The 26,162-nt window shown below is 44.2% G+C and overlaps 1 protein-coding gene across 3 annotated transcripts in view; it reads right to left on the bottom strand.

Annotated features, from left to right (window-relative positions):
• The window catches only part of CDC42BPA (CDC42 binding protein kinase alpha), a 797,672-nt gene that overhangs the window by 390,681 nt on the left and 380,829 nt on the right, over positions 1 to 26,162 (bottom strand). For all 3 annotated transcript variants that reach the window (XM_085613029.1, XM_085613030.1, XM_085613031.1), the window contains exons 6-7: positions 25,701 to 25,794; positions 18,170 to 18,370 (exon numbers count right to left, since the gene is read on the bottom strand). In XM_085613029.1, coding sequence (XP_085469155.1) covers positions 18,170 to 18,370; positions 25,701 to 25,794 — 295 coding nt within the window. The remainder of the gene's footprint in view (positions 1 to 18,169; positions 18,371 to 25,700; positions 25,795 to 26,162) is intronic.

The following is a 26,162-nucleotide window of genomic DNA, read 5'->3' as shown; positions in this document are numbered from 1 at the left end:
GGTTGTGACTGATGTGAAAGAATACATCTTATTGTTGTGTGCACAACGGTCACATGCATAAAGGGTCTTACTGTGTACACAGGAAGCCTGCACTGGGGGTGTAGTGGACAGTTAAGGAATGTACCTCTGTTGAACAGGAAACGCTTAAACCGGGGAGCGTCCAATAACGAAATATAACATTGCAATTTTACAAATACTGGTTGCAGTCTCTCTGGAGAACGTCTGGCATGTGGATCTTGTACTGAGACTTGTCAATTTCAATTGGCTTTGCTGAAACGAATGGGCTAGTGGTAAAATATGTTCATTGTGTAATTCCACATTTTCTGTTAGATAACTGCAAGAAAGAAAGCAACTGTTAGACAGTATTTCAAATGTGTTATTTAATTTGCAGCAAGTGACTAGTGAGACAATGACCAATTAAGGGTGAAACATATGTGCGAGTGTTTTACATAATATCGTAATTGTAATAGTTTTTCTATTTGGGTTGCGTTCAGTCTCTGTTAGGTTTACACGAAAATGCAGTCTGTTTCTCCTCCTCCAGCTTTTCTGGAAACACCTGGAGACCCGCCCATTGCATGGAAGAAATGGTATGATGCGTTTTTAACGTATATTGGTGCCATTGGTGGGTCACGGTATAGAGCAGAGAGGAAAAAATGCCTTTTATTGAATGTTTTGGGATTTGAAGGGAGAGAAATCTTTAAACATTTGCCACCTTTAATACGTGCAGGTGGTGAGGAAGGAGACATGGATGAGTTTCAAGAGACAGTAAAAAAATTAGAGTTGCGTTTTGATGTTCAACCCAGTTTGGTGGTAGAAAGGCATAAATTTTTAAAGAGAGAACAAAAAATGGGCGAAAAAGTTGAAGATTTTATTTCTGCCTTACGTGTTCTTAGTGCTGAATGCCAATATGAAGCATTCAGAGACCAATTGATAAGAGATCAATTTATCTGTAAGTGCAACGATAAAAGTATACAGCAGAAGTTATTGTCACTTGGAAATCCCACGTTAGAGGAAACTATACGGATTGCAAAAAGCATAGAGCTTTCCAAGTTGTCGGTAAAAGAACTTGATGGGAAAGTTTCAACTACGGGCGGAAAGGAGGAGGAATGTGTTAATGTAGTAAAAACAAAGGAAAATAAGTACGCTAATGCATATCGTGGGGACAATAAGTTTTTTAAACAAACAAATTTTTGTTTTAAGTGTGGAAATGCTCCACATTTTAGATCTGGACGTGTTTGCCCTGCTAGAAGTGTAACGTGTAGAGCGTGTGGGAAGTTAGGTCATTTTGCCAAGGTTTGCCAAAATGTGAAAAGAAATTATTCATCTACACAGGATGGAAGGATGAGCAGTGGTGTTCCATTTCTTTCTGCAAATTCTTCTGTTGCGAATGTTTCATTGTGTGAATCAAAGTGTGATGAACTGGGGAAAATCCAAGATGATTTGAGAGACATGGTGGTTGTGGTTGTAGATGCGAGTCGAGTTGGTAGTGTTCAGGATGAATGTGTTGATCCTTACGTGGACATGGATATTGGTGGAAAAAATGTTTCTCTTTTGGTTGATTCTGGAGCGAGGATAACCATGGTTACTCAAGAAAAGTTTAAAGAAGTTTGGGGCGTACGTTCGTTATTTCCTCCAGACAGATCGCCTGTCTCTTATGAAGGGAGAACCATTGAACTGGCAGGTTATTTTGAGGATTATTTGACTTTCAGAGGAAGGAGTATTTTTGGAAAGATTTATGTAGCCATCAAGGGGTTGAACATTCTTGGATGGTTCCATCAAGGTTTATTCAAAATGGTTTTGAGGCCAGGAACAAAAGATCAGGTTTCCATTCTTCGTGTTGATGACTTTCTTAACTCTTTATCTGAACATTTTCCTGATGTTTTTGGCAATAAACTTGGATGTGTCAGGGGGTTTATGCATACCATTAAGGTGAAGGAGGGTGCCATTCCAGTTAAACATCGGTTAAGGAATGTACCATTTAGTGTCAGAAGTCAACTTGAACAGGAGCTTTCTAGTCTTTGCAAGAAGGGCATTATTGAACCAATTGAATCTTCTATCTGGCTTTCTCCATTGGTGGTCGCTAAGAAGAAAAATGGCGAGATTCGTATTTGCATTGACTTGCGCAGTTTGAATAGAAATATCTGGATAGATTCTCATCCTCTTCCTAATATCCCAGAAATGCTGTCTTTAATCAGTGGGTCGAAGTGGTTCAGTAAACTAGACCTAGCGTCAGCATATCATCAGGTTGTTCTTGATCCGGCTTCAAGGCATTTGACTGCTTTTGTGTCGCCCATAGGAACTTTCCAATACTGTAGGATGCCGTTTGGTTTGGCTTCTGCCGCGGCAGTGTTTCAAAGGATCATGTCCAATCTACTTAAGGGAATCAAAGGGGTTATTGTTTTTCAGGACGATGTTTTGGTACATGGTGAAACATGTGAGTCACATGATGAGACCATGTATTGTGTCTTAGAGGCTTTGCGCGAAGGAGGCGTTGTTTTAAAAAAAGAGAAATGTGTCTTCAAGGTAAAGAAGATTGAGTACTTAGGACATGTGCTGTCGGAGCAAGGGGTTGAACCAAGACCAGGTTTGGTTAAAGCGATAGTGGAATCATCTCCTCCTGTGGATAAGGCTGGTCTTAAATCGTTCATTGGGTTGTGTGAGTTTTATTCGCGTTTTGTTCCTGGATATGCGTCAAGGTGTCAACCGTTGTCCAACATGCTCAAGAAAAATGTTCCATTTAAATGGGATACTGAATGTGATGACATTTTTAAATGGGTCAAAAATGAGCTCATCAGTCCTAGAGTTCTCAAACCTTTCAGTCCGAATTTTCCTTGCATTATCACTGTTGATGCTAGTGGTTTGGGTTTGGGAGCTGTTCTCACGCAAATAGTGAATGGAGTTGAGCATACTATTGGGTTTGCGTCGAGAGTTTTGCGTGGTTCTGAACTCAATTTTTCGGTTATTGAAAAGGAACTTCTTGCATGTTGGTGGGCAATTCGGAAGTTTAATCCATATATTTGGGGTAGACATTTTAAGTTAAGAACTGATCATAGCCCGCTTGTCTCAATTTTGTCTGGAGATAAGATCAAAGAGCATACTCCCAGGATAGCACGTTTTTCTACCAAATTATTGCAATACAATTTTGATGTCAGTCACATTCAAGGTTCTAGGAATATTTGTGCTGATTATTTTTCGAGGTTTCCTGTTGAATCCAAGCTGGATATGGAGGATGAGGATGAAGAGGAGTGTTTTGTGGCCTCTATAGGCTTAGACGAGATGTGTGCTGTAAGTGAAGTTGAATGGAGAGATTTTCTCTCTAAGGATACTTTATTGGGAGATGTCATCAGATGTGTAAAGGAAGGTTGGCCTAGAGAAAAGAATGTAAAATTTGCTTTACAAACATTTGTAAAAGTTGCTCCTGAACTTTCATTAGAAGATGGTTTGCTTGTACGTGGAGATAGGTTAGTCCCTCCTAGCACGTTAAGAGCAAGGTTGATGCAGGGAGCTCATGAAGGGCATTTGGGTAGAACCCTCACGAAGAGAAGACTTCGTGAACGTTTCTGGTGGCCACAGATGGACAATGATGTGGATTTGTTTGTAGGTGGGTGTGTAATTTGTTCCGGTGCGGATAAGAGTTTAAAAGTTCATACTCCGCCTTTGCAGCCTATCGTTCTTCCCAACAAACCTTGGGAAAAGTTAGGAATAGATTTAGTTGGACCATTCAATTTGCTTCCGAGAAATTCAAAATTTGCAATTGTTGCTATTGATTATTATTCCAAATGGCCCGAGGTACGTTTCATTGATGAACCTAATTCTAAGAATATCATTGATTTTTTGAAGGATATTTTTCTCCGTGAAGGGTTTCCATCCACTATTGTGAGTGATAATGGTGTACAATTCACTAGTCAAGAGTTTGAATCCTTTTTGCATCAGGGTGGCATTGCACATGCCAGGAGTGCACTTTATCATCCTCAAACCAATGGTTTGGTGGAGAGGATGAATAGAGTTCTCAACAATTGTGTTCAGTGGGCTTTGGCTGGTGGATGTAACGTTCAAAATGCGGTAAGATCGATGTTGTGGTTTTATCGTACTACTCCACATTCTTCCACAAAGGTTTCTCCTTATGAGCTTCTAAGGGGAAGGAAGCCTTGTTCTAAAGTTTGTCCAGGATGGATGTCTAAATGGGTAAAGTTGGATTCTATTGGTGATGTGGATGGTGTTGTGAGAGAAAATGTTGTCAAAGCACAGTTACGTCAGAAGACTTATTTTGATGCAAGGAAAAGATCTGTTGAACAGCCTTTGGTTGTCGGAGATGTTGTACGTATAAAGATTCCTGTACATTCCAAGAAAGGGAATTCTAAATTTTCCGAGCCTTTCACTGTTGATAGGGTTTTCAAGAATGCAGTGAGAGTGAATTCAAAAAACTGGTGGAATGTTTCAAGGGTGGTGAAAGTAAATCCGAGTGTTGAAGGAAATTTGTGTGAGAATGACAGGGCAGCTTTGGGTGATGAAGACAGGGCAGCTTTGTCGGATGTGAAAGACTTACGCAGGAGTTCTAGGCAACGTTTTCTTCCTGCTAGGTTTCGTTAGTTGTTTTTATTTCTTGTTTTAATGTATGCTTCTCATGTTTGGTTAATTATTGTCTTTTCTCTGTTTTGTAAGGGAGAGGATGATGTAGTGGTTTGCTTTAACTTAGAATTCTTGGGCCCACTATGTTCTGGACCCAGGAATTCTAAGTGGAATGTGGGGGTTTGATTCGGTGACAGTTGTACCTTGAGGAGCTGAAGGAAGCGGCTGCTGCGCAGCATTCAATTGACAATAAAGACTTAATTATTTCACCTCACCGTGTCACGGTGTCATCACTACACTTTTTCAATATTATATACAGGCCACAGTTGCTGCTTATTTATCTTATTCAACTAACAATCATTGACAAAGCCAATAGTCCTGACTGTAGGTATGATGCTACTTGTTGTATAATATATCGGGATGCAATGACAGAAACAGCAAAATACCAGTCGGGCGGCACTCTATGATAAGCACAACATTTTTAGGTATGTGTTTTTAAGCCACGCCCTTAATTACACTGGCCACGCCCCCTTGAGAGTCCCCCTAGTTTTTTCATCCCACTTAAAGCCCTGGGCAGGTGTGAGCTCAAAGAGGGCAGTCAGAGGTGGGCACCGTCAGGACATGGGTAGGAGGAGCGTAGGACACAGTGGGGGCAGAGACAAGTGTAAGTGGGACAGGAAGAGGTGATGGCAGTGGAGAGCACAATGAACACACACAGGTGAGAAGGTCAGACAGAGGTGATGACAAGCAGAGGTGAGCGCAGAGTTTCAGGAAGGTATGGAAAGGCATAGGTGAGGCTACTGAGAGATGGGCAGAGTCAGACAGGTGAGTGGGGCAGGGAAAGCTGAGGGCAGACAGGTGAGGTCAGTAGAGGCGAGTACAGGGAGAGATAAACTCATTAGGGCAGGAAGTGATTGGCACAGAGAGGGCAGACAGGTGAGCAGGGCAGGCTGAGGCAAGGATAGAAGTGAGGACAATTAGTGACTAGGACAGGCAGAACCACGGCATATGTGAGGAGTTAATAGATGGGCACAATAAAGCCAAACAGGTGGGCAGGAGAGGAAGAGTATAGGGCATGGTTGATAGCAGTGAGAGGTAGGCAGTCAGAAGGCAAACAAGTGAGTGACATAGGTAGAGGCAAGGTTAGACAGAGATGAGGACAGGCAGGTGAGCGCTCAAGAGGTCGGACAGGGGTGGCCACTGTAAGAGCGGGCAGGTGAGGGTAGTGAGAGCGTGGGCACCGCGAGGGTAGAAGTGACGACATGCAGAGGCGAAGACACATACGACGCCAGTCAGAGTTGGGCACACAGGTAAGATGACGCACACCCTGCGAGGACACTCAAAGGTGGGGGCAGGGCAGATGTTAGGACAGGCAGAGGTCAGCACAACGAGGGCAGAAAGACCGACCAGAGGTGAGAACAGACGCGGCCCTGACATGTATAGGCGCGGATGTCACCATGCCATGCTGCAAGGGGATCACTCCGAAGGACTTACCAGGACCAGCCAGGGAGGTCGGGCAGTACCTACCTCCGGAGAGCCAGGGCCTCGTGGGGGTGCGAAGGGTGTGTGTCTGCCCGCAGCTGGCTGGGGTGTTTACAAACAAAGCGAAGTATGCGCCCAACTGACTCAAACTTCATCACAAGTAAAGCCCAGAGGGGTGTCTGCTTTCAGCCATGATCAGCCCAGAAACTGGAGCCGGCGGGGCTGCCCCAAGCTAGCTGAGGGGCAGCATGGGGGGGCAAGGCAACAAGAGACAAGAAGAGGGGCTCTGGGATCTAGCGGAGGAGTCGAAAGAAAGAAAGAGGGGAGGGGGAGTAACGGGGTGGCGAGGTAGGGAGGAGGAGAGAGAGGAGGAGGAAACGTGGGAGGGGCTTAGGAGAAGGAAATCGGTGAAGTAAGAGGATTGGATGGGAGACGGGGAGGGCAGAGAGTGGGGTGGAATGGGGAAATGCAGGAGGGAGCATCAAGTTATGGCAGATGGATGTCTAGATAAACAAGCACGGCCCGTCATGGGATGGACAGAAGATGTGCACGCGGGGACTGCCTTTACTGGCGGCGGGAAAAAAAGTCCCAAGTGTATCACACCGCCAGTAAAGCATCCAATCCCCGGCTGCACATCTTCTGTCTCGTTTGTCTCCTCACGTGCACGCTGGAATCGTATCGATTCCAAAAGGTCTCTGCATGGCAGAACAGCGCATGCGCTGCTTTCGCCAGGCCAAGACCTAAAAAAGAGCAGTGTCACCAAGAAAAGGAGGCATCTGGTTCACATTATACAACCCATGGTGTAATGGCAGCCTACGTCGAGTTGAAAGGATGCAAATCACATAGAATGACTGAGTCAACAGTGACCCGGAGCAAAGTGACTGGACACAGGCTGGATGCCTTGTCAGTGAAAACTGTAGGGGAGTAGGTCTGCACTTCAGGCACTGATGCAAAATAAGAGGTGTTGGAGCCCTTTGCAGCCCAATAACGAGGCAAATGATTCTGCAGCCAACTTTAGAAGTACGTCTTGCCTTCTCTAATAAACGTGAAGGATAGGCTGAAATGCCTCAAGGACTGTAGGAGGGCAGCCAACATTACACTCGAAGGTTGGCAAGGATCTGATATCAACACATGCTTGCGGAGATCTATTGTAGCCGGTTTAAGGAGATAGATGATTACAGTTGGTGGCCAACAGCCCAGATATTTTAAGACGGCAGTGCAGCTACCTATGGGAAGCAAATGTGATGACAGAGGTGGATTTAGAAAGTTGCTGCTAACTTTAAAAGAAGAATGGCAAAGGGTAAATGTCCTGAAGTGGTCAACCAGGAAAGGGAAACTTATTTTCCAGATTCTGAGGCTGCTCTTATTCCTAGGTATAAGGCCGGCCACTGATGTCAACAGGAGATGAATGTAGTAGCTGACAAAGGACTTTCTTGAACATGGTGCCCAAGACAGTGTGTTGGAAGCATGGTGACAAGATCAAAATAACTGCACAAGCAAAAGCAGGCAGCGTTTATCCGGAGTTGGTAGGGTGAAGAATGTGGCAAGATGCAACATATGATATTGATATTTGATGTCACTGTGCAAAAGCTGAAACATGCAAAAGATGAAACTGTGCAGCTCAAAAAAATGTTATTTACATTTGGTAAAGATATTTCTGGTGAAAATCTGATCTTCCTACAGATTCTTCACCTTAAAAAGCATGATTTCAGGTTTTAGATGGGTTTGCAAATCTTTTACCCGAAATAGCCCTCCAATGCTTCCAGGTCATGCCTTGCTGCTCCACCCATAATTCTGCCTCTGGACATAATGGCACTAGAGTACATTAGGCACCCACTGGCAAGCTGCCATTAGTTCCTGAGTTTTTTCTGCAACCTACTGATGCATGCAGAACGGAACTAAGTGAACAATGACAAAATACAGCTCAAATTGTGCTTACATCTTATTGGTCATGGTACTGACTCTTCAAGAGAAGACAGAGGGTGTTGAGTAATCAGCAGCAAGATTATTTATCCAGAAAAAATCTCAGCATCAAAGATAATTTTGTTCTGATGGGCAAATCTTCCCACAGATTTCTCACATTAACAATGAGTCTCACAGCAATATCTCTTTGGGAGGTGGGATGGACTGGTGCCAGTTAACCAACATAGCTTTGGCAAAGTATCCATCATAGTATGCCTGAGACATGAGGAAGTAGCAATTGCCAAAGTAAGTAATGATAACCATATGGCCAACCTGCAGATGTTAGCAACCGGGACACATCTGGAAAGAGCCCGGAGCAGTAAAGGCTATTTTAGAATGAGCAAGATTACTCTACAAAAGTTGTTAATGACACCCAAGTAAATTAAGCCCCTACCGGAACACTGGCATCTTTCTTGACCAAGGCACAGCAGATAGTGATGAAGAGGATGACCTAGCCCAAAATGTTGTCTTTTGACATTGCCTTGCCCTTCTGCTGATTGTCCTCTCTGTCCTCATGAGTGAGGATGATGTAGTAAAACACTAGAGTCTGTTGTCATGCTCACCATCCGTAGCTGTATGTGGAAGAGGAAAGAAAGCTGAAAGTGTAATAGAGTGAGCCAAATGGAATGCAGCAACTACCATGGGTAAGAAGGATGGGCAGGTGCAAAGAATCAAGGTAGAAAACTGTGAAAGAAGGATGAGCTGATAGGGACTGAGGTTTCCCTACCCTAAGAGCTGAGGTTTTTGCCACCAACAAATTGGTCTTCAAGGTAAGAAGCTGTAGAAGATGTCGTCAGGGATTGCTGTCGACGAGCGAGCCATGGTCCTCCGAGCGAGCCGATCCCGAAAGGTCTTCTTGGAGCGGAAAGAGGCACAAGCTGGACAGTCTCTGGCCTCGTGCTTCGGTGACAAGCAGAGGTTACACACCTCATGCAGATCGGTGTGGGGAAACTTCGACCCACATCGAGGACACTTCTTGAATGGCGTCCTTTCCATGAGCCAGATGCTAAGGCCCAGGTAGGCCCGAAGGCCTTCGACTTGGAGAGATGCGAGACGAGTAGGGTTCGCGATCGAGACAATACCGCAGAAAGGGTGAAGGATTGCGCGCCAAAATGGAATCGGTAACGGTTCCGAAGTGGAGCGCGAGAAACACATCCGAGCCCGATGGCGGGAAAAAAAAATAATCTGAGGATGTAGCCGATGCCCATGCGCACTATGATCCAAAGGAGGAGTCACCTACCTCGTGACTTCCAAAGACTTTCCAGGACAAAAACAAGTGCAAACATCTGGGCCCAACACCAGATGGCGATCTATGCTTAGTGTGTGATCTGCAGTTCATATGCCTTGAACAGTTGTTTTTCTAAAACTTTTATTTCTTTCAATATAGTAGAGTATCACTCTTTTAACATCTAGTGTGTGGAGAGCGCGTTCGGCTACTGAGTCTGGTTGAGGGAAAAATACTGGAAGTTCAACCGATTGATTTAGGTGAAAGGCAGATACCACTTTAGGTAGAAATGTTGGATTAGGCCTAAGAACCACTTTACTATGGTGTATTTGTAAAAATGATTCTTGTATGGTTAATGCCTGGAGTTCACTTACTCTCCTAAGTGATGTGATAGCTACGAGGAAGGCTACTTTCCAAGTAAGGAACTGCAACTCGCATTTGTGCAGAGGTTCGAATGGGGGACCCATGAGTCTGGTGAGGACTATATTGAGATTCCATACATGAGAAGTTGGGATTCTAGGTGGAATTATTCTTTTAAGTCTTTCCATAAATGCTTTAATAGCGGGTACTCGAAACAATGATAAATGTTATCTGTTTTGGAGCAAGCAAGATGTAGCCGTATAGATGTATATGCTAGGTTACATTGTTGTAGATGAAAAAGATAACAGATAATATTTTGGATGGAAGCATCTGAGGATCGATTTTGTTAATTGTACAATAAATTACAAATAGCTTCCACTTTGCTGCATAGCATGCTCTCGTAGTAGGACGTCTAGCCTCTTTAATGACGTTCATGCAGTCTGGCAGGAGATTAAGATAGCCAAACTCTAGGACTTCAGGAGCCAGATCGCAAGATTGAATTGATTGGGATCTAGGGGCCTTATTACTCCATGGTTCTGAGTGAGGAATTTGGGGGAGATGTGTAGCTTTTGATAAGGCACTACTGAAAGTTCCAACAGGGTTGTGAATCATGGTTGGTGTGCCCATGTTGGAGCAACTAGGATCATTGTGAGGGAGTGTTGTTTGAGCTACCGAACCAGTAACGGAATGAGCGGGAGAGACGAAGAAGCGTATGCAAATCTGTCTGACCAGTTTATCCATAGCGCATTGCCTTTGACAATGGGTGTGGATATCTGGAGGCGAAGCTTGGGCAATTTGCGTTTTGGTGTGTGGCAAACAGATCTGTGCCTTGATGACCCCACATTTGAAAGAATGGAAGAAGAACTTGAGGATGAAGTTCCCATTCGTGGATCTGCTGTGTTTGACGACTGAGCAGATCCGCAATCTGATTGTGTACTCCTGGTAGATGTTCTGCGAGGGGGTAAATGTTTTGAGGAATGGCCCATCTCCATATGCTTTGCGCTAGTTGTGAAAGCTGAAGAGAGTGTGTCCCTCCCTGCTTTTGTATGTAGTACATTGCTGTCATGTTGTCTGTACGGATCAAGACAGCTTTGCCTTTTAGGAAAGACTTTAGTGCTAGAAAGATTACTTGTAACTCATGATGATTTGTGTGGAGTTGCTTTTGTTGATGGGTCCATTAACCCTGAATGGTTTGGTTTTGGAGATGAGCTGTCCAGCCGGTGAGCGATGCGAATGTGGTTAGCACTATTTGTGGAACCAGGTCGAGGAACGGCCGCCCTTTGGATAGGTTTTGTGTGTTCCACCACTGCAGAGAGAGATGTGTGTGGCTGTCCACCAACACCAGATCTGTTAACTGTCCTTGAGCTTGGTTCCACTGATGTGCTAAACATTCTTGTAAGGGACGCATCTGAAGTCTTGCATAAGGAACGACGAGGATGCAAGAGGCATAAACACTCGAGCTGGAAGGGAGTTTTGAGGTTGAAATCTTGATATGAGAGCTTGCATGCTGGCTATCCTGACTGGATTGGGGTATGCAAGGGCTTTTGAGGTATCTATTGTGGCACCTAGGTACTGAATGAAGTGGGACGGCTGAAGGTGTGACTTGGGTAGGTTTATTGTGAATCGCAAGTCGTGGAGAAACTGGATTGTTCTGTGTGTATTGTGTACACAGTGTGTGTGTGACTTGGCTTTTATGAGCCAGTCGTCGAGATAAGGAAACACGTGAATGTGTTGTCTGCGCAAATGGGCTGCGACTGCTGCGAGACATTTTGTGATGACTTGGGGTGTAGTAGTCACTCCGAGTGGAAGAACTTTGAATTGATAGTGCTGTCTGTCCACTACGAACCGTAGATATTTTCTATGAGCGGGGTGAATAGGAATATGAAAGTAGGCATCCTTGAGGTCTAGAGTGGCAAGGAAATCGCCCTGTTGGAGCAGTGGGAGAACCTGTTAGAGAGTGAGCATGTGGAAGTGGTCCGACTGTATGTAGAGATTTAACGGTCGGAGGTCCAGTATTGGCCTGAGAGTACCGTCTTTCTTTGGGATTAGAAAGAAAAGGAAGTAAATCCCTGTTCCTTGATGAGGTAAGGGAACCGGTTCTATTGTGTGTTTTTGTAATAAGGAGAGAACCTCTTACAGCGTCAGATGTTCTGTGGACATTGGACGTTGTTTGGGGGGGTATGAATGGGGGAGTTGCATGAGTTCCAGGCAGTAACCATACTGGATAATTTATCTAACCCACTTGTCTGTGGTGATGGAATTCCAGACAGGTAGGAACTGTGATAGTCTTCCCCCGACTGGAGTGGAATGGTCGGGGGGGAAGTGGAGGGAAGTCACTGTTTTGTAGTAGGAGAGGTGCAGGTGTTATTACCGCATCCTCTACCCTTGTTGTTGTTGCCTCTATAGCCTCCTCTGAAATAGCCTATGTTAGGGGAGGTTTGAGTAGTGTTTTTGTAGGAGGATGAGGTGTTGTCCGTCCCAATAGTTTTAGAGGCGCCCCTATAAAAGGAGCACTTCTTCATTTTCTCCAAACATGTGTCTACAGTGGATCCAAAAAAGTGTTCTTGATCAAAAGGTTGATTAAGAATTGTGAATTACACATCCTGTTTAAACCCAGATATGCGTAGCCATGCGTGTCTGCATAGTAAAACGCTTGTGTTAACTGCACAAGATGCTGTGTCGGCTGCATCAAGATCACACTTTTATACAAGTGTTTGTAATTAATTTTCCCTCTTGTATGAGGTCATTGGCCTTAGTCTTATAAGGATTGGGAAGATGTTGTATGAGCTTTTCAAGCTCGTCGTAATGAACCCTATCATACCTGGCCAGTAAGGCTGTGTATTGGCAATGCACCAGTGATTTGCTGCTTGTGAGGCAATGCGTTTGCCAGATGCATCTAGTAATTTAGACTCCTTATCTGGAGGTGGGGCATCCCCTGATGTTTGGTAATTTGCTAGTTTACGTGCATTTGACACAACCAAGGACTCTAGAGGGAGCTGTGCTTTAATATAAGCTGGATCGTTGGGAGCTGGTTTATATTTTTTCTCAGTCCTAGCGTTGAGAACTCTAGCTCTGACGGGGTCTTTAAAAACGTCAGGTGCATGTTTGATGATACCTTTTAACATGGGTAGAATGCTTGTTGATTTTTGTGACTGTGTGATAGTTTCTAACAATAAATCTTCCTCCTGTGGGCCTGGCTGTAATTCTACCCCATGATAATGTGCAGTTCTATTTATGAGCTCTGCAAAACCCATGTTGTCGTCTAGGGGGGATGGCCTTGATGGGTAGGAGTCTGGATCGGGGAGTTCTGGGATATCCAGTGGATTATCATAATCCTCCCAAGGATCAGGTGGTGGGAGAGTAGTGTCATCATCATTATCCTCCTGTGTGTTCTCATCCCCACCCCAAAGGTGATCATTATCATCATCTTGTGATGTAGGTGAATATGGAGGCATTGGAGAGTGTGCTGGAGAAAGTGGTGTTGTGGGGATATTTGGAGGAGAGAAGGGTCTGGCTGGAGAAGTTACCATGTCTCTCTTCTTTAAGGGTATCTTGGGGTCTTCTGGGGGAGTCCAAAGGTCTCTTTTTAGATAGAATTGTCTTGATATGACCAGTTTTAGGGTCAATGTGAAGAGTTTATTGTTTAGGATCCACTGAATCTGGTTGAAAAAAGGTCTTTTAATCCAGTATCCTTGTTTGGTACCGATGATTTTGGTTGCTTTGGTCTTGGTTCCGAAGCTTTAGGAGGGGTCTTAGTGTCCTTTTGCTTTGTGGAAGCTGTGTAGTCCGAGGACTTTTTTGGCTATGAGGATTTATGGTCTTTTTTCGGTTCCGAAGATTTGCTCTTTTTTGGCTCCGAAGATTTGTGGTCTGGTTTTGGCTCCGAGGGTTTATCCTGCTGGTATTTCGGGGCCGAATGTTTGGGTTTCGGTACCGGGGATGGTAGTTCGGTACCGATGCGTGGCTGGCTCTGTCCCGAGCCGCCTGAAGGCTTGTGTTTGGACTTCGGAACTGAGCCGGAAGGCGGGGCGTCAGAAGTTTTGTCACGGTGTCGACCTGAGCCGGAAGGCATTACTGGAGCCTTATGTATTTGAGAAGAGGTAGGGGTGTCGATGTTGGTACTCACAGTTCGTTGACCTGGAGTAATCGTCTGATCTTCGGCCTCTGATTCATCGGAATCGGAGAAGCTGATGTCTTCAGTGTCCGGTTCTTGTTCCTCAGGAGCATCGGGCCTGCATCGAAGATGTCGTCCGGCACCGAGGTAGTGGATCGAGACATTACGCGACGTCGAGCCCGGCGATCACGTATGTTTTTCTTCGATCAAAATGAAGCGCAGGCCAGGCAAACTTTGTCCTCGTGTTCTGGAGAGAGGACATGGAGATCAGTGTGTGGGAATTTGGCACCACACAGGGGGCATTTTTGAATGGAGTTTTTTACATTAGCCGTAGGGCCTGATGGCGCGAATAGGCCCAACGGCCCGCATCGACGACCGGAATCGAAGGTGTTGAGATTTGTGTTGGATCCGCGTCGAGGAGCGCGTTCGAAAAACCGAGTGGTGAAGGATTGCGCGTCGAAGGGGAATCGAAAAAGATACTGACCCGGAGCACAGCCGTTTACATCCGAACCCGATGGTGGAAAAAAAACAATCTGAAGATGGAGTCGATGCCCATGAGCACTATCACCATAAGGAGGAGTCACCTATCCCGTGACTACAAAGACTTCTTTCACAAAAACAAAGTGCAAACATCCAAGTCCAACACCAGATGGCGATCTATGCTACAGTATATAATCTACAGCTTATAGGCCTCAAACTTGCTTTTTCATAGTCAGGCAAACTGATCACAATAAGTTTTGCCAAGTACTGCAAAGGATTGATATAATGACCTAGAACACAGTTGGCATTAACAGTGTGAAGGGGGCCAGGCTACCAGACACAAAGCCCTTTCTGGCCAAACAGTTAAGTTTCGTTAACTTCGTCAGGAGGCGCTGTAGGGAAGGTGTTTGAGTTCTGATTCCAAGAGCAGGTTTGTTCAACCAGACTTTCCAGGGAGGGGTGAGAGAATGTCAGGCAATATGTCTGGTGACTGCTGGTCCAAAAAAGAGTTTCTGCCATGCAGCCATAACACAATTCAATGAGGACTTCACTGGATGGAAGCAACCTTCATCGCTGAGGAAAACATTTCCATTATCTCAATCAAAATATTAGCCTTCATCTCACAAAGGGCAAAATCAAGCCCAGGCGTTCTGCTTCTATACATGCAAAAGTTGTAAATAAGATGACTAACTCTGAGGTAGGGCCAGCCAAAGTGGTAAGGGATGTACCCTTGTGGTAAGGTATCTAGGCTACTCATATTTTGCAATTCCAGATGTAAGCCAGCATTAGTATTAAAAATGTGAAGGTGGTTAACAGCCTCCAACTTGTCATCTTTTGTATGGCCATAATCTTTGTCGATTACTGCGAGGGTATGAAAGTCATGGGCCAGAATCTTCAGCATCCAGGCAAATTTCTGATTTCTAGGCAGATGCTCTGCCAAGGGAAACATCATTAAATTTGACAATACCATTTTTCCTCACAACAAGGATAATGTCTTCAGACGTTTTCGCCATCATGAGCATTATCGCCGTTGGATCCAAGAGTTGCTTCTACGTCAGTGCAGGTGGAGGAGCCAACTGAGCAGAGGATGACACCCTGGCAGAATTTAACTTGTTTTAAGGCCCATGGGAGTGCAGTGTTGGGGAATCCAACACAAGTCACGAAGCCGGCAGGAAAGTTCTCTGCTTTGGCAGGTGCCCCAAAGGTGCAGCTGTCATCTTGAACTAGTTCATCATAGCAAGCCAAAGGGCCCCAGAAACTCCAGTCTCATCTATTTCATTGTCAGGATCGGAGAATGCCAGCATGATTCTGAATGGACCTGGGAGCGGGACTGTTTCTCCAAGGAAGGATAGGACTTCTCTTTCCTATGGTGCTTGTTTGTGGTAAGGTCTCTTTGGAGATCGTAGCCTGACAGGTGACTTCACTTTGACTGAAAGAGATTATTAAGCATCTCCCTATGGGAGTTAGCCAGAAACAACTTGGCATCCCAATCCTAGACTGCCCATGGGTGCATGGAGATAGTAGAATCACAGAATAAAGTGCTGGACTCTGATCCTAGAAACATTATTCAATTGTAATGTTGATCCAAACTGGACATCATCATGTGGTATCTGTGACAAGGCTTGAAAGATGTAGATTTTGGAGGAGACATTTAACCTAGTTGCTGTCTAATGCTGATGAATGTCATCACTGAAACAGAGAGAGAGAGCTACAGACTTGCATTGAAGAGGTGTGTAAGAAAAGAAAGTTCTGCCAGAGGGGTGCTTGGCACTAAACTCAGGTGTCATCATGCCCAGAGGAGGAGTCATGGCTGTAGTAACATGGCGCCACCTGGCAGGGCTGGAGGGATATTGCCAGGAAAATGGTTTCCTGACCAGGTTAAAGCCTAGAAGGATAGTTCTTAAGGTGAGGAATCTGCAGGAAGATATATCCATCAGAAAAGGTATTTTCATTTGATTACTCTCATACATAAACCTGAAGCTGAGTTGTTATCGTCATGACTGTGTGTTGCTTTTATGGCCCAAACCTATAACCTCAAAATCTTTAGAGGACGTTTTGATGTCCGGCAGTGTTAGGAGTGCCTACTGCTAGTCCATTGCCATCCACTGCATTACCTTTAGGGACATTTCAAGTACTAAAATATACATACTTACAATTTTTGGTGAATTTAGAAAGTGGCCTATTTCAGAGCATTGTATATGTTTTGCTTTATAACGAATGCGAAACATGTTCATGCATATTATCGAACACTTTATTCAGGTTTCAATGAGATTTCTATAAAAGCTGTTCATGTAAAAAATAATTACAGTAGGAACATCAAAGAATGGAAAAACTAGGGGAGGGGTTGTTCAAATGTCACCCTGTAGCAAAGGAAGTGGGACGACTGCAACACTTGTATGTTTGAGTTTTATTTGTGGTTACGACTGATGTAAATAAGCATCTATCGTGTTTTCATTGTCCTGAGAAAGGTTCTACCACAATCTCAAAACACTGGTGGGAAACATGCATAGAAAAAAGACACTGATTTTCCTATTAGTGTGCTTTATTGTTCGTTAAATTCAAGTTCACAATTGGTGAAAAGGCAATACCTTTGTTAGACAGCACTTGGGAAATACCAAAAACGGCGTACAAATCATCGTATGAAAAGAAGTATTATAAATATTGCCACAAAGGTTTTAGCACTAAATCTGAATTACTTGCCATTGACACCTGAATCGAGTCCTTTGACTTCCACTGATGTAAAAAAATATTTTTATAGGAAAAACTAGACAGAAGTCCTATTGAATATCATGCTGTGTGTACAAACATATACAAAAGGCATTAAATGTTTTACAGTAATAAAAAGTCAATATTATGCCATCTAAAAGCATATAGGTTTGCAAAAAGGAATTTAAAAAACGTCATCCAAAAATGTATTTAAAAAAATGTTGGCCCACCAGCTCTGACACAGAATGGACTGATTGGTAGTCGGATGTGCACATGTGCACACAAGCAAAGTGCCAACATGTACAATGAAGACGGATAATTGGCTAATCCAATGGCCCATACTTTATGATGTGATACGTAGAAGCAAAATGTGAGTGGCAGTTGAACAGACCAATGGATAACCAGGGCTGACCCAAAACCAATATATGTATAAATGTATGTATTTTTATTATGTTTTTGGGAAAACATAAGGCTTTCAACCAGCGGTGGCCCCTCCATTAGACTGGAGGAGCGTCACCGCCGCCCTGCCACCACACGCAAATAAAAAGATAATAAAATGGGTTTTTAAACCTGTTTTATTATTGTTTTATTTTAATCCTCTGGACCCGCCTCCAGGACTCTGACGAGTCCTGGGGGCGGGTCCAGGGGATGTTACTGCTAGTGGGGGAGTGGTAGTGCACTCCCTTCACTGTGCATGAGGGTTTGGCCGTCCGTCTCAGGTCGGCCAACCCTCATGTGCAGTGAAGCACTCTCCAGCCCCAGCTGTGTTGCTGGGGCTGGAGAGAGCAGGCACAGGCTCCCAATCTGCCTGGGAGCGCAAGTCCAATCCCGACGCTGCTATCAAGCAGTGTCAAGATTGGCCGCAGTGCAGTCTGGGAGCCTGTACCCAGAAGCAGGAAGAGCGCGATGCGGCAGGAGTTTATGGCGTTGGTGGTAGCATTCATGTACGTTTTTTTATTTGTTTTTATCTCCGAACTCCCCCACCCCAACCCCCTCCTTCCCCACCTCCCTCTCCTCTGGCACGCCTTGCCGCTTTGGCAGGGGACAAGCCGCTACTGCTTTCAACACAATAAAGCGGTTACTGGGCCAGACCAGAAAAAATAATCAAACTCACAACATGCTGTCTTAAAGATAACACAGGTTTATGAACCTCTTATCATGAATTTATGTAACCTAATTTGCAAGAAAAGCCATATGCAATTTGCTCTCACTCTGCAGTGCTCCTTATTAATAACAATATTACTATCTTGCAACAAAAACAAAATACTAACTTTGTGATTCATAATTTTTCCATAGGTCTCCACGAGGGACTCCGCATAGAAGGGTGTTTCGCCGTAGAGCATTTCATACATGCAGACGCCAAGAGACCACCAGTCACACTCCGGCCCATACTTCCCCTTCCCATCCTCCATGGCTTGCAGGATTTCCGGAGAGATGTAGTCAGGAGTTCCAACAGCCACTGAAGACTGGACCTGTGGAGATTGGGAGTTTAGCACCTTTAGCCAATCAATTTCACTTTCTCACATACAGTTTTGACATTATATTCTTCCGCTTTTTTTGACAAACAATTTAGTTTTGGCAAACATGTTTGGCTTCTGTAAAAAAAAAAAAAACTTTTATAACAGGACTTTTTAAAATAAATGATAAGATTTGTTTGAAAAAGCCTTATAATTATATAAGGACTCAATGCAATGCTTAACTGATGGACTTACGGACTATTTGTTGAGTGAGTTGGACGACTATGGCGAGGATCTCGGTACTAAAAAAGTGTACAATCAAACATTAATTTACGCAGTCCGATGAGGCTGGGTCTACCTGCATCTCAGAGAACAATAACTGGGCATCAGGATTCAAATTTTAACTTGATTGAGAGAACTACTCCCCCAATTGCATTTGAATAATCTGAGAATTTATCATTACTAATGTAGACAAAAAAAGGGGGCCATGCTCTTGAATTTTTCAACAGATTCCTCCATATTAGAGTAAATAAACATCCTGGATTCCTCAAAAATGTATCTAAAGTTTTGCCTCAATGTCACTGTGTAAAGACTATTGTGTACAAGAATGGGCATTCTGCACGACGCTCGGCAATAACACACCTAAACACACATCCCTATGCGAGCCGGAAAGCATGGCCCTTGTGCTCGCATAGCAAAGGGTCCAAGGGTGTCAACTTTAACCCCACAAATAGAGAGGGGTGGGGGGTAAGCCAACGCATGTCCTCCCTAAGCAGTAAGAAAACACACGACAAAGTTCAGAAGCTGCGATGGTTGTGAATTAACGAAACCCTACGTGGGATTTTGGAAACGCTGGCAAGAAGGAAGAACCATCTTTTTGGAAGAGGAAGCCTCACCCACAACTTGTGGCATGCTTCATTATAGGCAACCCTCTCCCCACCCTGGTGGGATGGTACCACTAGGGTGGAGTTAGCTCGTCCGATACACAGTTTTATGTGAGGGTACAATACCCAACAATCTGCCAAGAAGATCTTAACAGTTGTGGATGGGGAAAAGGACGAGGAATCCCTCGTTCTCAAGTTGCAGATATATTAAGTACTCACCTTAGTGAACCTATTATCAGTGCCAGTTGGAACTCCAGAGGAAAGCCCTCGATCACAGCCTTGTTTATGGCAGTGGAAGCCATAGTCCGAAAGTAAAAATGGGTGCGGCATTGCCATAGGGGCACTTGTAGTCATTCGCAGTCCCCGCACCTTGATGGTATAGTCAGTTAACAATTGGAGTATCCTGGGTGCAAGGGACCTGCCTCATCCAGTTTTATCGTGTGTCATAACGAAAAGATTACTCCATTTTTACTACAGCAGACATCGTCCATCCCAGACCAGAAAGCTGTTATCCCCCTGGTTAGGGTAAGGAACTGAATCTAACTTTATTTTGCATGTGTGTATGTCACTTTACACGTGTGCTGTTGTGTGGATTGCAGTGCAGTATGACAAGTGTTCCATAATGAGAAATAATGTCTCTGCATGAGGAATACCAACCTTTCTCTAGAAGTTTTGTAACTTTTCTTTTCTTCCTTTAGGTGTAATTTATCACAAACAAGGCAGGACTCACCTTGGTTTCACACAGTGATTTTTAACGGTGACTAGGCCAGTCCATTAGGGATCCTTGGCCCTGATGCATGGTCGTTACCTCTATAGGCAGTTAGTAAGGGCAGAAACATGTTGGCATAAGGGGGATTGATTGAGTCATTGTACTTACATTCCATCTCAGAATTGCTTTTATGCGAACCTGGGGCTCCCAATAATAAAGGTGATAACCTGTGTATCTCAAGGTATTTTTTAGCTTATCTGGATCCCTCACTGTTCAGTAATACGTTGTCTAAGAACTCCCTCTCCCTTCTCCTTGGAGGTTAAGTCCGCCCTGGTGGTACCATCCTACCAGGGTGGAGAGGTTGCCTAAGATGAAGCATGCCACAAGCAGTGGGTGAGGCTTCCTCTGCCAAAATTGGTCTTTTTTGCTAGAGTTTCCAAAAGACGAGGTAGAGCATTGCTAATTCACAATTATTGAGGGGTAACTAACCCCCTCGTCACAGCTTACGCACTTTGTGTTTTCCTACAAGGATGTCAAGCCACTGCTAAATCCTCCTTCCTTTACGAAAGTTGGCAGTGTCATATATCTGTGTGCGTAATAGTGGTGCTTCTAATCCCATTGTCATCTCGAAATGCTTTTATTTATGGGTTTTTTTACCACCAATACGACTATTTTTCAGTTTATTTTTCGTCTGCACTTCTGAGAGTCATGAATGCAGGTCTTGTCCTGAGAAAACTGGAAAAGATAGGAGTCTGGAGGATGCCCAGGAGGAGAAGGTAGCAACCACCGCCCATGAGAATGCCACAAAACCAGCCGAGGTGGCTACCGCCCCTCTAGCGTCACCACTGGCACCATTCGTCGGTCAGAGTCAAGAGCCTCCTCAAGTATGGGGCATGAAACCTGAACCCGCTGGTACGCAACCCCCCTAAGAGAGTATGGGAGGAGAAAACCATTGAGCACTTCAAGAGGGGAGTATGAGAAGAGACACCTGAGAGAACAGACGTAATGGATGAGAAAAGGGGACAGGGGAATGACGAAGAAATAGAAGAAATATAAGTGGGCAGTTACTGACTCTGAGGCAAAAGAGTGACAGCTCGGTTATCTCTACCAGACAGTGTGTCTTACCACCAAAAAGCAACAATTGCCTTCAGAGGATGTGCAGCTATAAGCTGCTCCTGAGCTCCCCACACCTTCAAGCCACCTCCTCGTCAGCTGTGTTCTACAGATAAAGAGTCTTCGGCAACAGCTGCTCTAGGGGACATGTGGCGTAAGCCTGATACAATCTCCTTCCTTGGACCACTTGATGCTGTTGCATCTGCAATAATCCAGGTGAATGCCACTGCTCTCTACTTTTCTGTGAGCAAGGGTCAGGTTGCTGGAGGTTGATGTTCGGGTAGGTCCTCTGCAGGCAGTGGATGGGGTGTGACTGGCACTCTGAATGGAGTTGCAGGTGTTAATTCCTGGCAATTTGCTATCTCTCACACAATGCTGATAATCCCTGGCAACATGAAGTGACTGGCACAATGGTGGCAATCTCTGGCAACATGCCTGCCTTGTCATAATGGTGGTAATTTCTAGATAAAATGCAGACCATGGCATAACGGTGGTAATTCCTGTTAGCATCCTGGTACTGGCACAGCGGTGTTAACCCAAGGGAACATGCTGGTCCTGGCTCAATGGTGCCAATTCCTGGCAACATTCCAGCCTTGGAACAATGGTGGTTACTCCTGGTAAAATGTCAGCCTTAAGACAATGGTGGTCATCCCTGGTAACATGCTGAACATGAGACAATGGTGCTTGGTAAACATTGTGCAGACGTGTCTAAACTATTTTTGGATCATCAATAAATTCTCCTGGCTCCAAGGAAGCTTTCCACACAACATCATAGGATTCTGTCTGACAGCCGTATTATGATACTGGCGGATGGTGGGAAACCCGCGGGGGAATTCCGCTCTGCTTCCGACAGGCTCTGTGAGCCCATTGGGGCAGCGGGAGGAATTGTAATCCCAAATTGACAGCAGAGCACCTAGCCCCTGGCAGGGCCCCCTTCCCTCCTGGCCCGCCACTATAGGGCCTGGGGGCACCATGTGGCAGGCACCTGGCTGCCACATGGTGCAGGCATGTTTGAAAGCATCCATTTTTCTACGGCCTTTTTCCGGGCCGCCGCACAATCTCCAATAGAAAAATTGATGTTTCCAACCGCCATCCTAATACTGCAGTTGCAACCGCCGACTAAAAGTCAGGCAGGTCTATTCCCACTACAGTGTTCGTCGGACGCTTATTAGACCGACATCGTAATCAGGCCAAGTATTGGGTCTAAATGTGAAGCCGTGCCCAGGATGATATTTACTAGATTGGACTTACCAATCTTTTCCTTTAAGGTGGTCCCTAAAAACATTAAATATCTAGGCATTTTGCTCACACCAGAGTCTGCTGTGCATAGTATCAGCTACCCTGCACCCCCTCTGCAAATAAAGTCTGCTGATTTTTTTCCAAGTGGTCCAGCCTGCAGTTATTCCTCTGAGTAGAGTATAAATAGCAAAAATGAATACAGCATCGAAACTGCATAGCACTAAGATTTAATTATATTTTAGACATGCTTCCCCCGGAGTTCATCCATTTTATCTGAAAACTGAAACAATAATCAAAATATTTATATGAGACCCAAAAAAACACAGATTTAAACCTAGGAAGCTACATGTTGCAGCAATATGAGGGGGTTCTTAGGATGCCCTACATGGGTCCTACTACTCACCCTACATATGTCTTACTACTTACCCCATCACCTAGCATTGCTCTGGAGGCTACTGCTAACTTGTGTTGATAAACCAAAAGGATTGGGCACCAAAAATAATTATCATCCACTAATGATGACCTGGATATACTAAATGAAAGAAGAGCAGGATATATGGAAAACTACAACCCTATCATTCATTCTTTAAAGCACTTATGGTACATGAACGCCTTATAAAATGCGGTCATTTGCATAGGTTAGAACCCGTACTGTATTAAAAAAATCATGCTTGGGGACAGCAATCAATTAGTGAGACTGGCAGAGAGCTAGGACAGTCACTAGTGGGGTACTCTTGGGGGCGACAAACTGAACATATTTCTAGAACTGTCCCATTAACATGGCTTGAACCACTCAGAGTGGTATAAATAAACCCATATCTCACAGTGTGTGACATCAAGATTAGGATCGCCTTGTAATCTTCTCCAATTCTCATTTGCCTCTCGGTAAATAGGGTGGGGTGAGTTCAGAGGCTCTGGCTCTGGTTTATACAGTAATTACACCAATTTGTAAACCTCGATTGCTATCGCCTTAGGTTCCAATGGCAGGAAACGCTATTGATTCAATTCATCAAAGACTGGTCCGATCACCTGACTTTGGACAATAAAGGGCTGTGAGAGTCTCAATTAAAATACAGCTACTTAAGACCCTACATGATTAGCACAGGCTCAGATGTGCAAATCTTAGTCCTTATTTTAGACAGGCTACAATACAGTACACATACTCTAGTCATGCTCTGCGCTGACACACTACAGATCACGGATATAGTTAACAATGAGAAGTTCCACCAGGACTCTGGCATAGGTTGGATTGGTTGGACCTGGCACATCTGGCAGGGGAAATGATGGCAAAACAACCCTGCACTTGGGACGCCGATGTAAACATACGGGCCATTGAAGGCACAAGTGAAGCTCTAGAGACCGAGATCGGAGAGGTGGGTTTGGATGTCATGCGGATTCATTAAGACCAGAGACAGGAGTTATGGAAGCGGAAGGCCAGTTCCGTGAAGTAGAGTACCCTGTGAAAATGATGCACTCACATCTCCGGAAAATGATTACTATGAACAATACACTACTTGTGCGGGTGAATGATACTGAAGGGCGGCTTGCCAGAATAATGTCCATATTGTGTGGATTCCGGAGGAGATCGAATCCTCCAAAACTTAACAATTTCTCATGAAGATTCTTATTTTGAACACTGGCAACTGAGTCCTCCAACTGCTTTCTAATTGAAAGGGCCCACAAGGCCCTAGCACAACATCCACCCTCGGGCTCCCCAACGGCCTTTTATAGCCAGGATCATGAATTTTAAGGACAGAGACACCATATTTCGAATTGCAAACACATCTCTAACATATAAGTCCTCTGGTCTAATCATCTTTCCAGATTATACCAACCAGGTTCAGAAGCAAAGGTGTATGTCGTCATATCCTTGCTGGAGACATGTAAAATGCAAATGGGATTGTGGCAGACAGTCACACATTTAGAAAAAGAATATGCGATGGATCCATCGCAAAAATGTTTAATACCTCCAAATAAACATGCTCTACAGTCCTAGATAAATAGTTACGAGACTACCATGGAAGACTCCCCCTTGAAGGATGGCCTTTAAATGGGAGGATAACGGAAAGGGCAATCTCACACACTTATACCACCCTAATGCTCAACACACATTAAAACATACAGGGTCTAAAGGAACAATGTGAACAAGATGATGAGGAACTTGACAATGACATGTGGGCAGATGCACTCAGATTCCCCAGGAAGATTGCTATGAAAACAGCCCGAGAAAAATTGAAAAGATATGAGGGGAATGAATGGAGGCGTGGCGAGAGGATCCCTACAAAGCAGAAAAGAGGTTACCATATCTTAAATGCTAAGTTAACAAAAAAGTCAAAGGTAACGTGATCAGGATCGGAGATGTTCAATCGATTATCGATCTCATGTGCATGGTGGGAAAGGCTTTACAGCTCTGCCGGGATGTCTGTTTTGTTAAATGTTTGTTTATGGCTAAAAATGGCAATAAAATATTTAATTAAAAACACAATGAGGAGTTTTTTTGTACCACACTTCCCAGACCAGGTCTCCCTGGTAATGTAGCACAACATATCTGGCACACTGGGCGTAAATGCACGACAGGAGAAGGTTTGCAACAGCACTGACCACTGAACAACTTTGCACTGTGAGACGATGAAAGATATCATCACACTGGAGTGATTCGAAGATATGCTAGTGTTAGCAGAACACGAAGGTTGCGTATGGCCGTCTTCAAGAGGGTTTGGTACAGACACAGGAGTATCAAATAGGAATGGTCGGGTGACATGAAATGATGACAAACACAGTGAGGGATAGAATCTGCAAGTGTTGGTCATACTGGAAGGAGAAGGAGCAGCTATGGGGACATGCAGTACACACAAACTCCTCCTCAGTCAAGAGCACCATAGAACACCTCCAAAAGAGGGCATTCTTCTTGTCTTCATAAGCACAGCCCAGAAAGCACTTTACCCTAAACTCGTGAATTAGGGCTCAACCTGATCTTATAAACATAGGAAAGTTGCTGAAATACTTCTTCGCCACCCAGAGCAAATGACAGCACAGACAATGGGTAACTCCTGGTTCTCCTGAATCTCTACTAGCTTATCCTTTTTGTTCCTCCCTGTTCACACCTATATCACATTTTTACTCCAGGCTTACTGCTCCAAGGAAGAGGCGAGACCTGCTGAAACCAGCTCCAAGGCCACTATATTCCATCAACCAGCCTAGTCCAACCTCTAAAAAGTAGGAAAACAGACCTTTGGTTCTGTGACAAAGACTTTACAATTCGCCCATCGCTTTACTTATTGGACATTTCTTAGATGACAGACACCTACTTATATTAAGGTTACTTCACAGACAACTATTTCAAACAGCAGATTAAGACATAGAAAAAAAGCCTTTTTAAGGGGCGTAAGTGTGTAATTACCGTTCCATCTTCCATGAGTTTCAGACAGGAGCCAAAGTCAGCTAATCGAATGTGACCATTCATGTCCATCAAGATGTTATCTGGTTTGATGTCCCTGTAAATGAAATAAACATACAGTTAAAGTTTCAAAAATGAGAAACACTGATGCTTCTTCAGACAGATATTTCATTAACTAATAGGACTACATATGTACAGCAGGGCTGTACAATTGAAAACATCTGTGATAGATCAGCTAGTTTATATAGTTTTAATTTTTTAACCAATGGGGTGCACCAAAAACAAATAGTAACACTTTTTCAAGCAGCACAACACATCTGTTTGCACTTGACGTAAAAATGATTTACAACACTGTGGCAGATGATATGCATAGGTAGGCTATTACACACACACTTTGTTAAATTCTGGATGTAGTCATGTCTTTTGTTTTATAGTGCTTGTAAAGAAAACATGTCCCTGACTGAA

This window comes from Triturus cristatus, chromosome 6, assembly GCF_964204655.1.
Source record: "Triturus cristatus chromosome 6, aTriCri1.1, whole genome shotgun sequence".
In the NCBI taxonomy this organism is placed as follows: Eukaryota; Metazoa; Chordata; class Amphibia; order Caudata; family Salamandridae; genus Triturus; species Triturus cristatus.
Note: the sequence above shows the minus strand (reverse complement) of the source record. Positions and strands in the feature narration are given on the sequence as shown.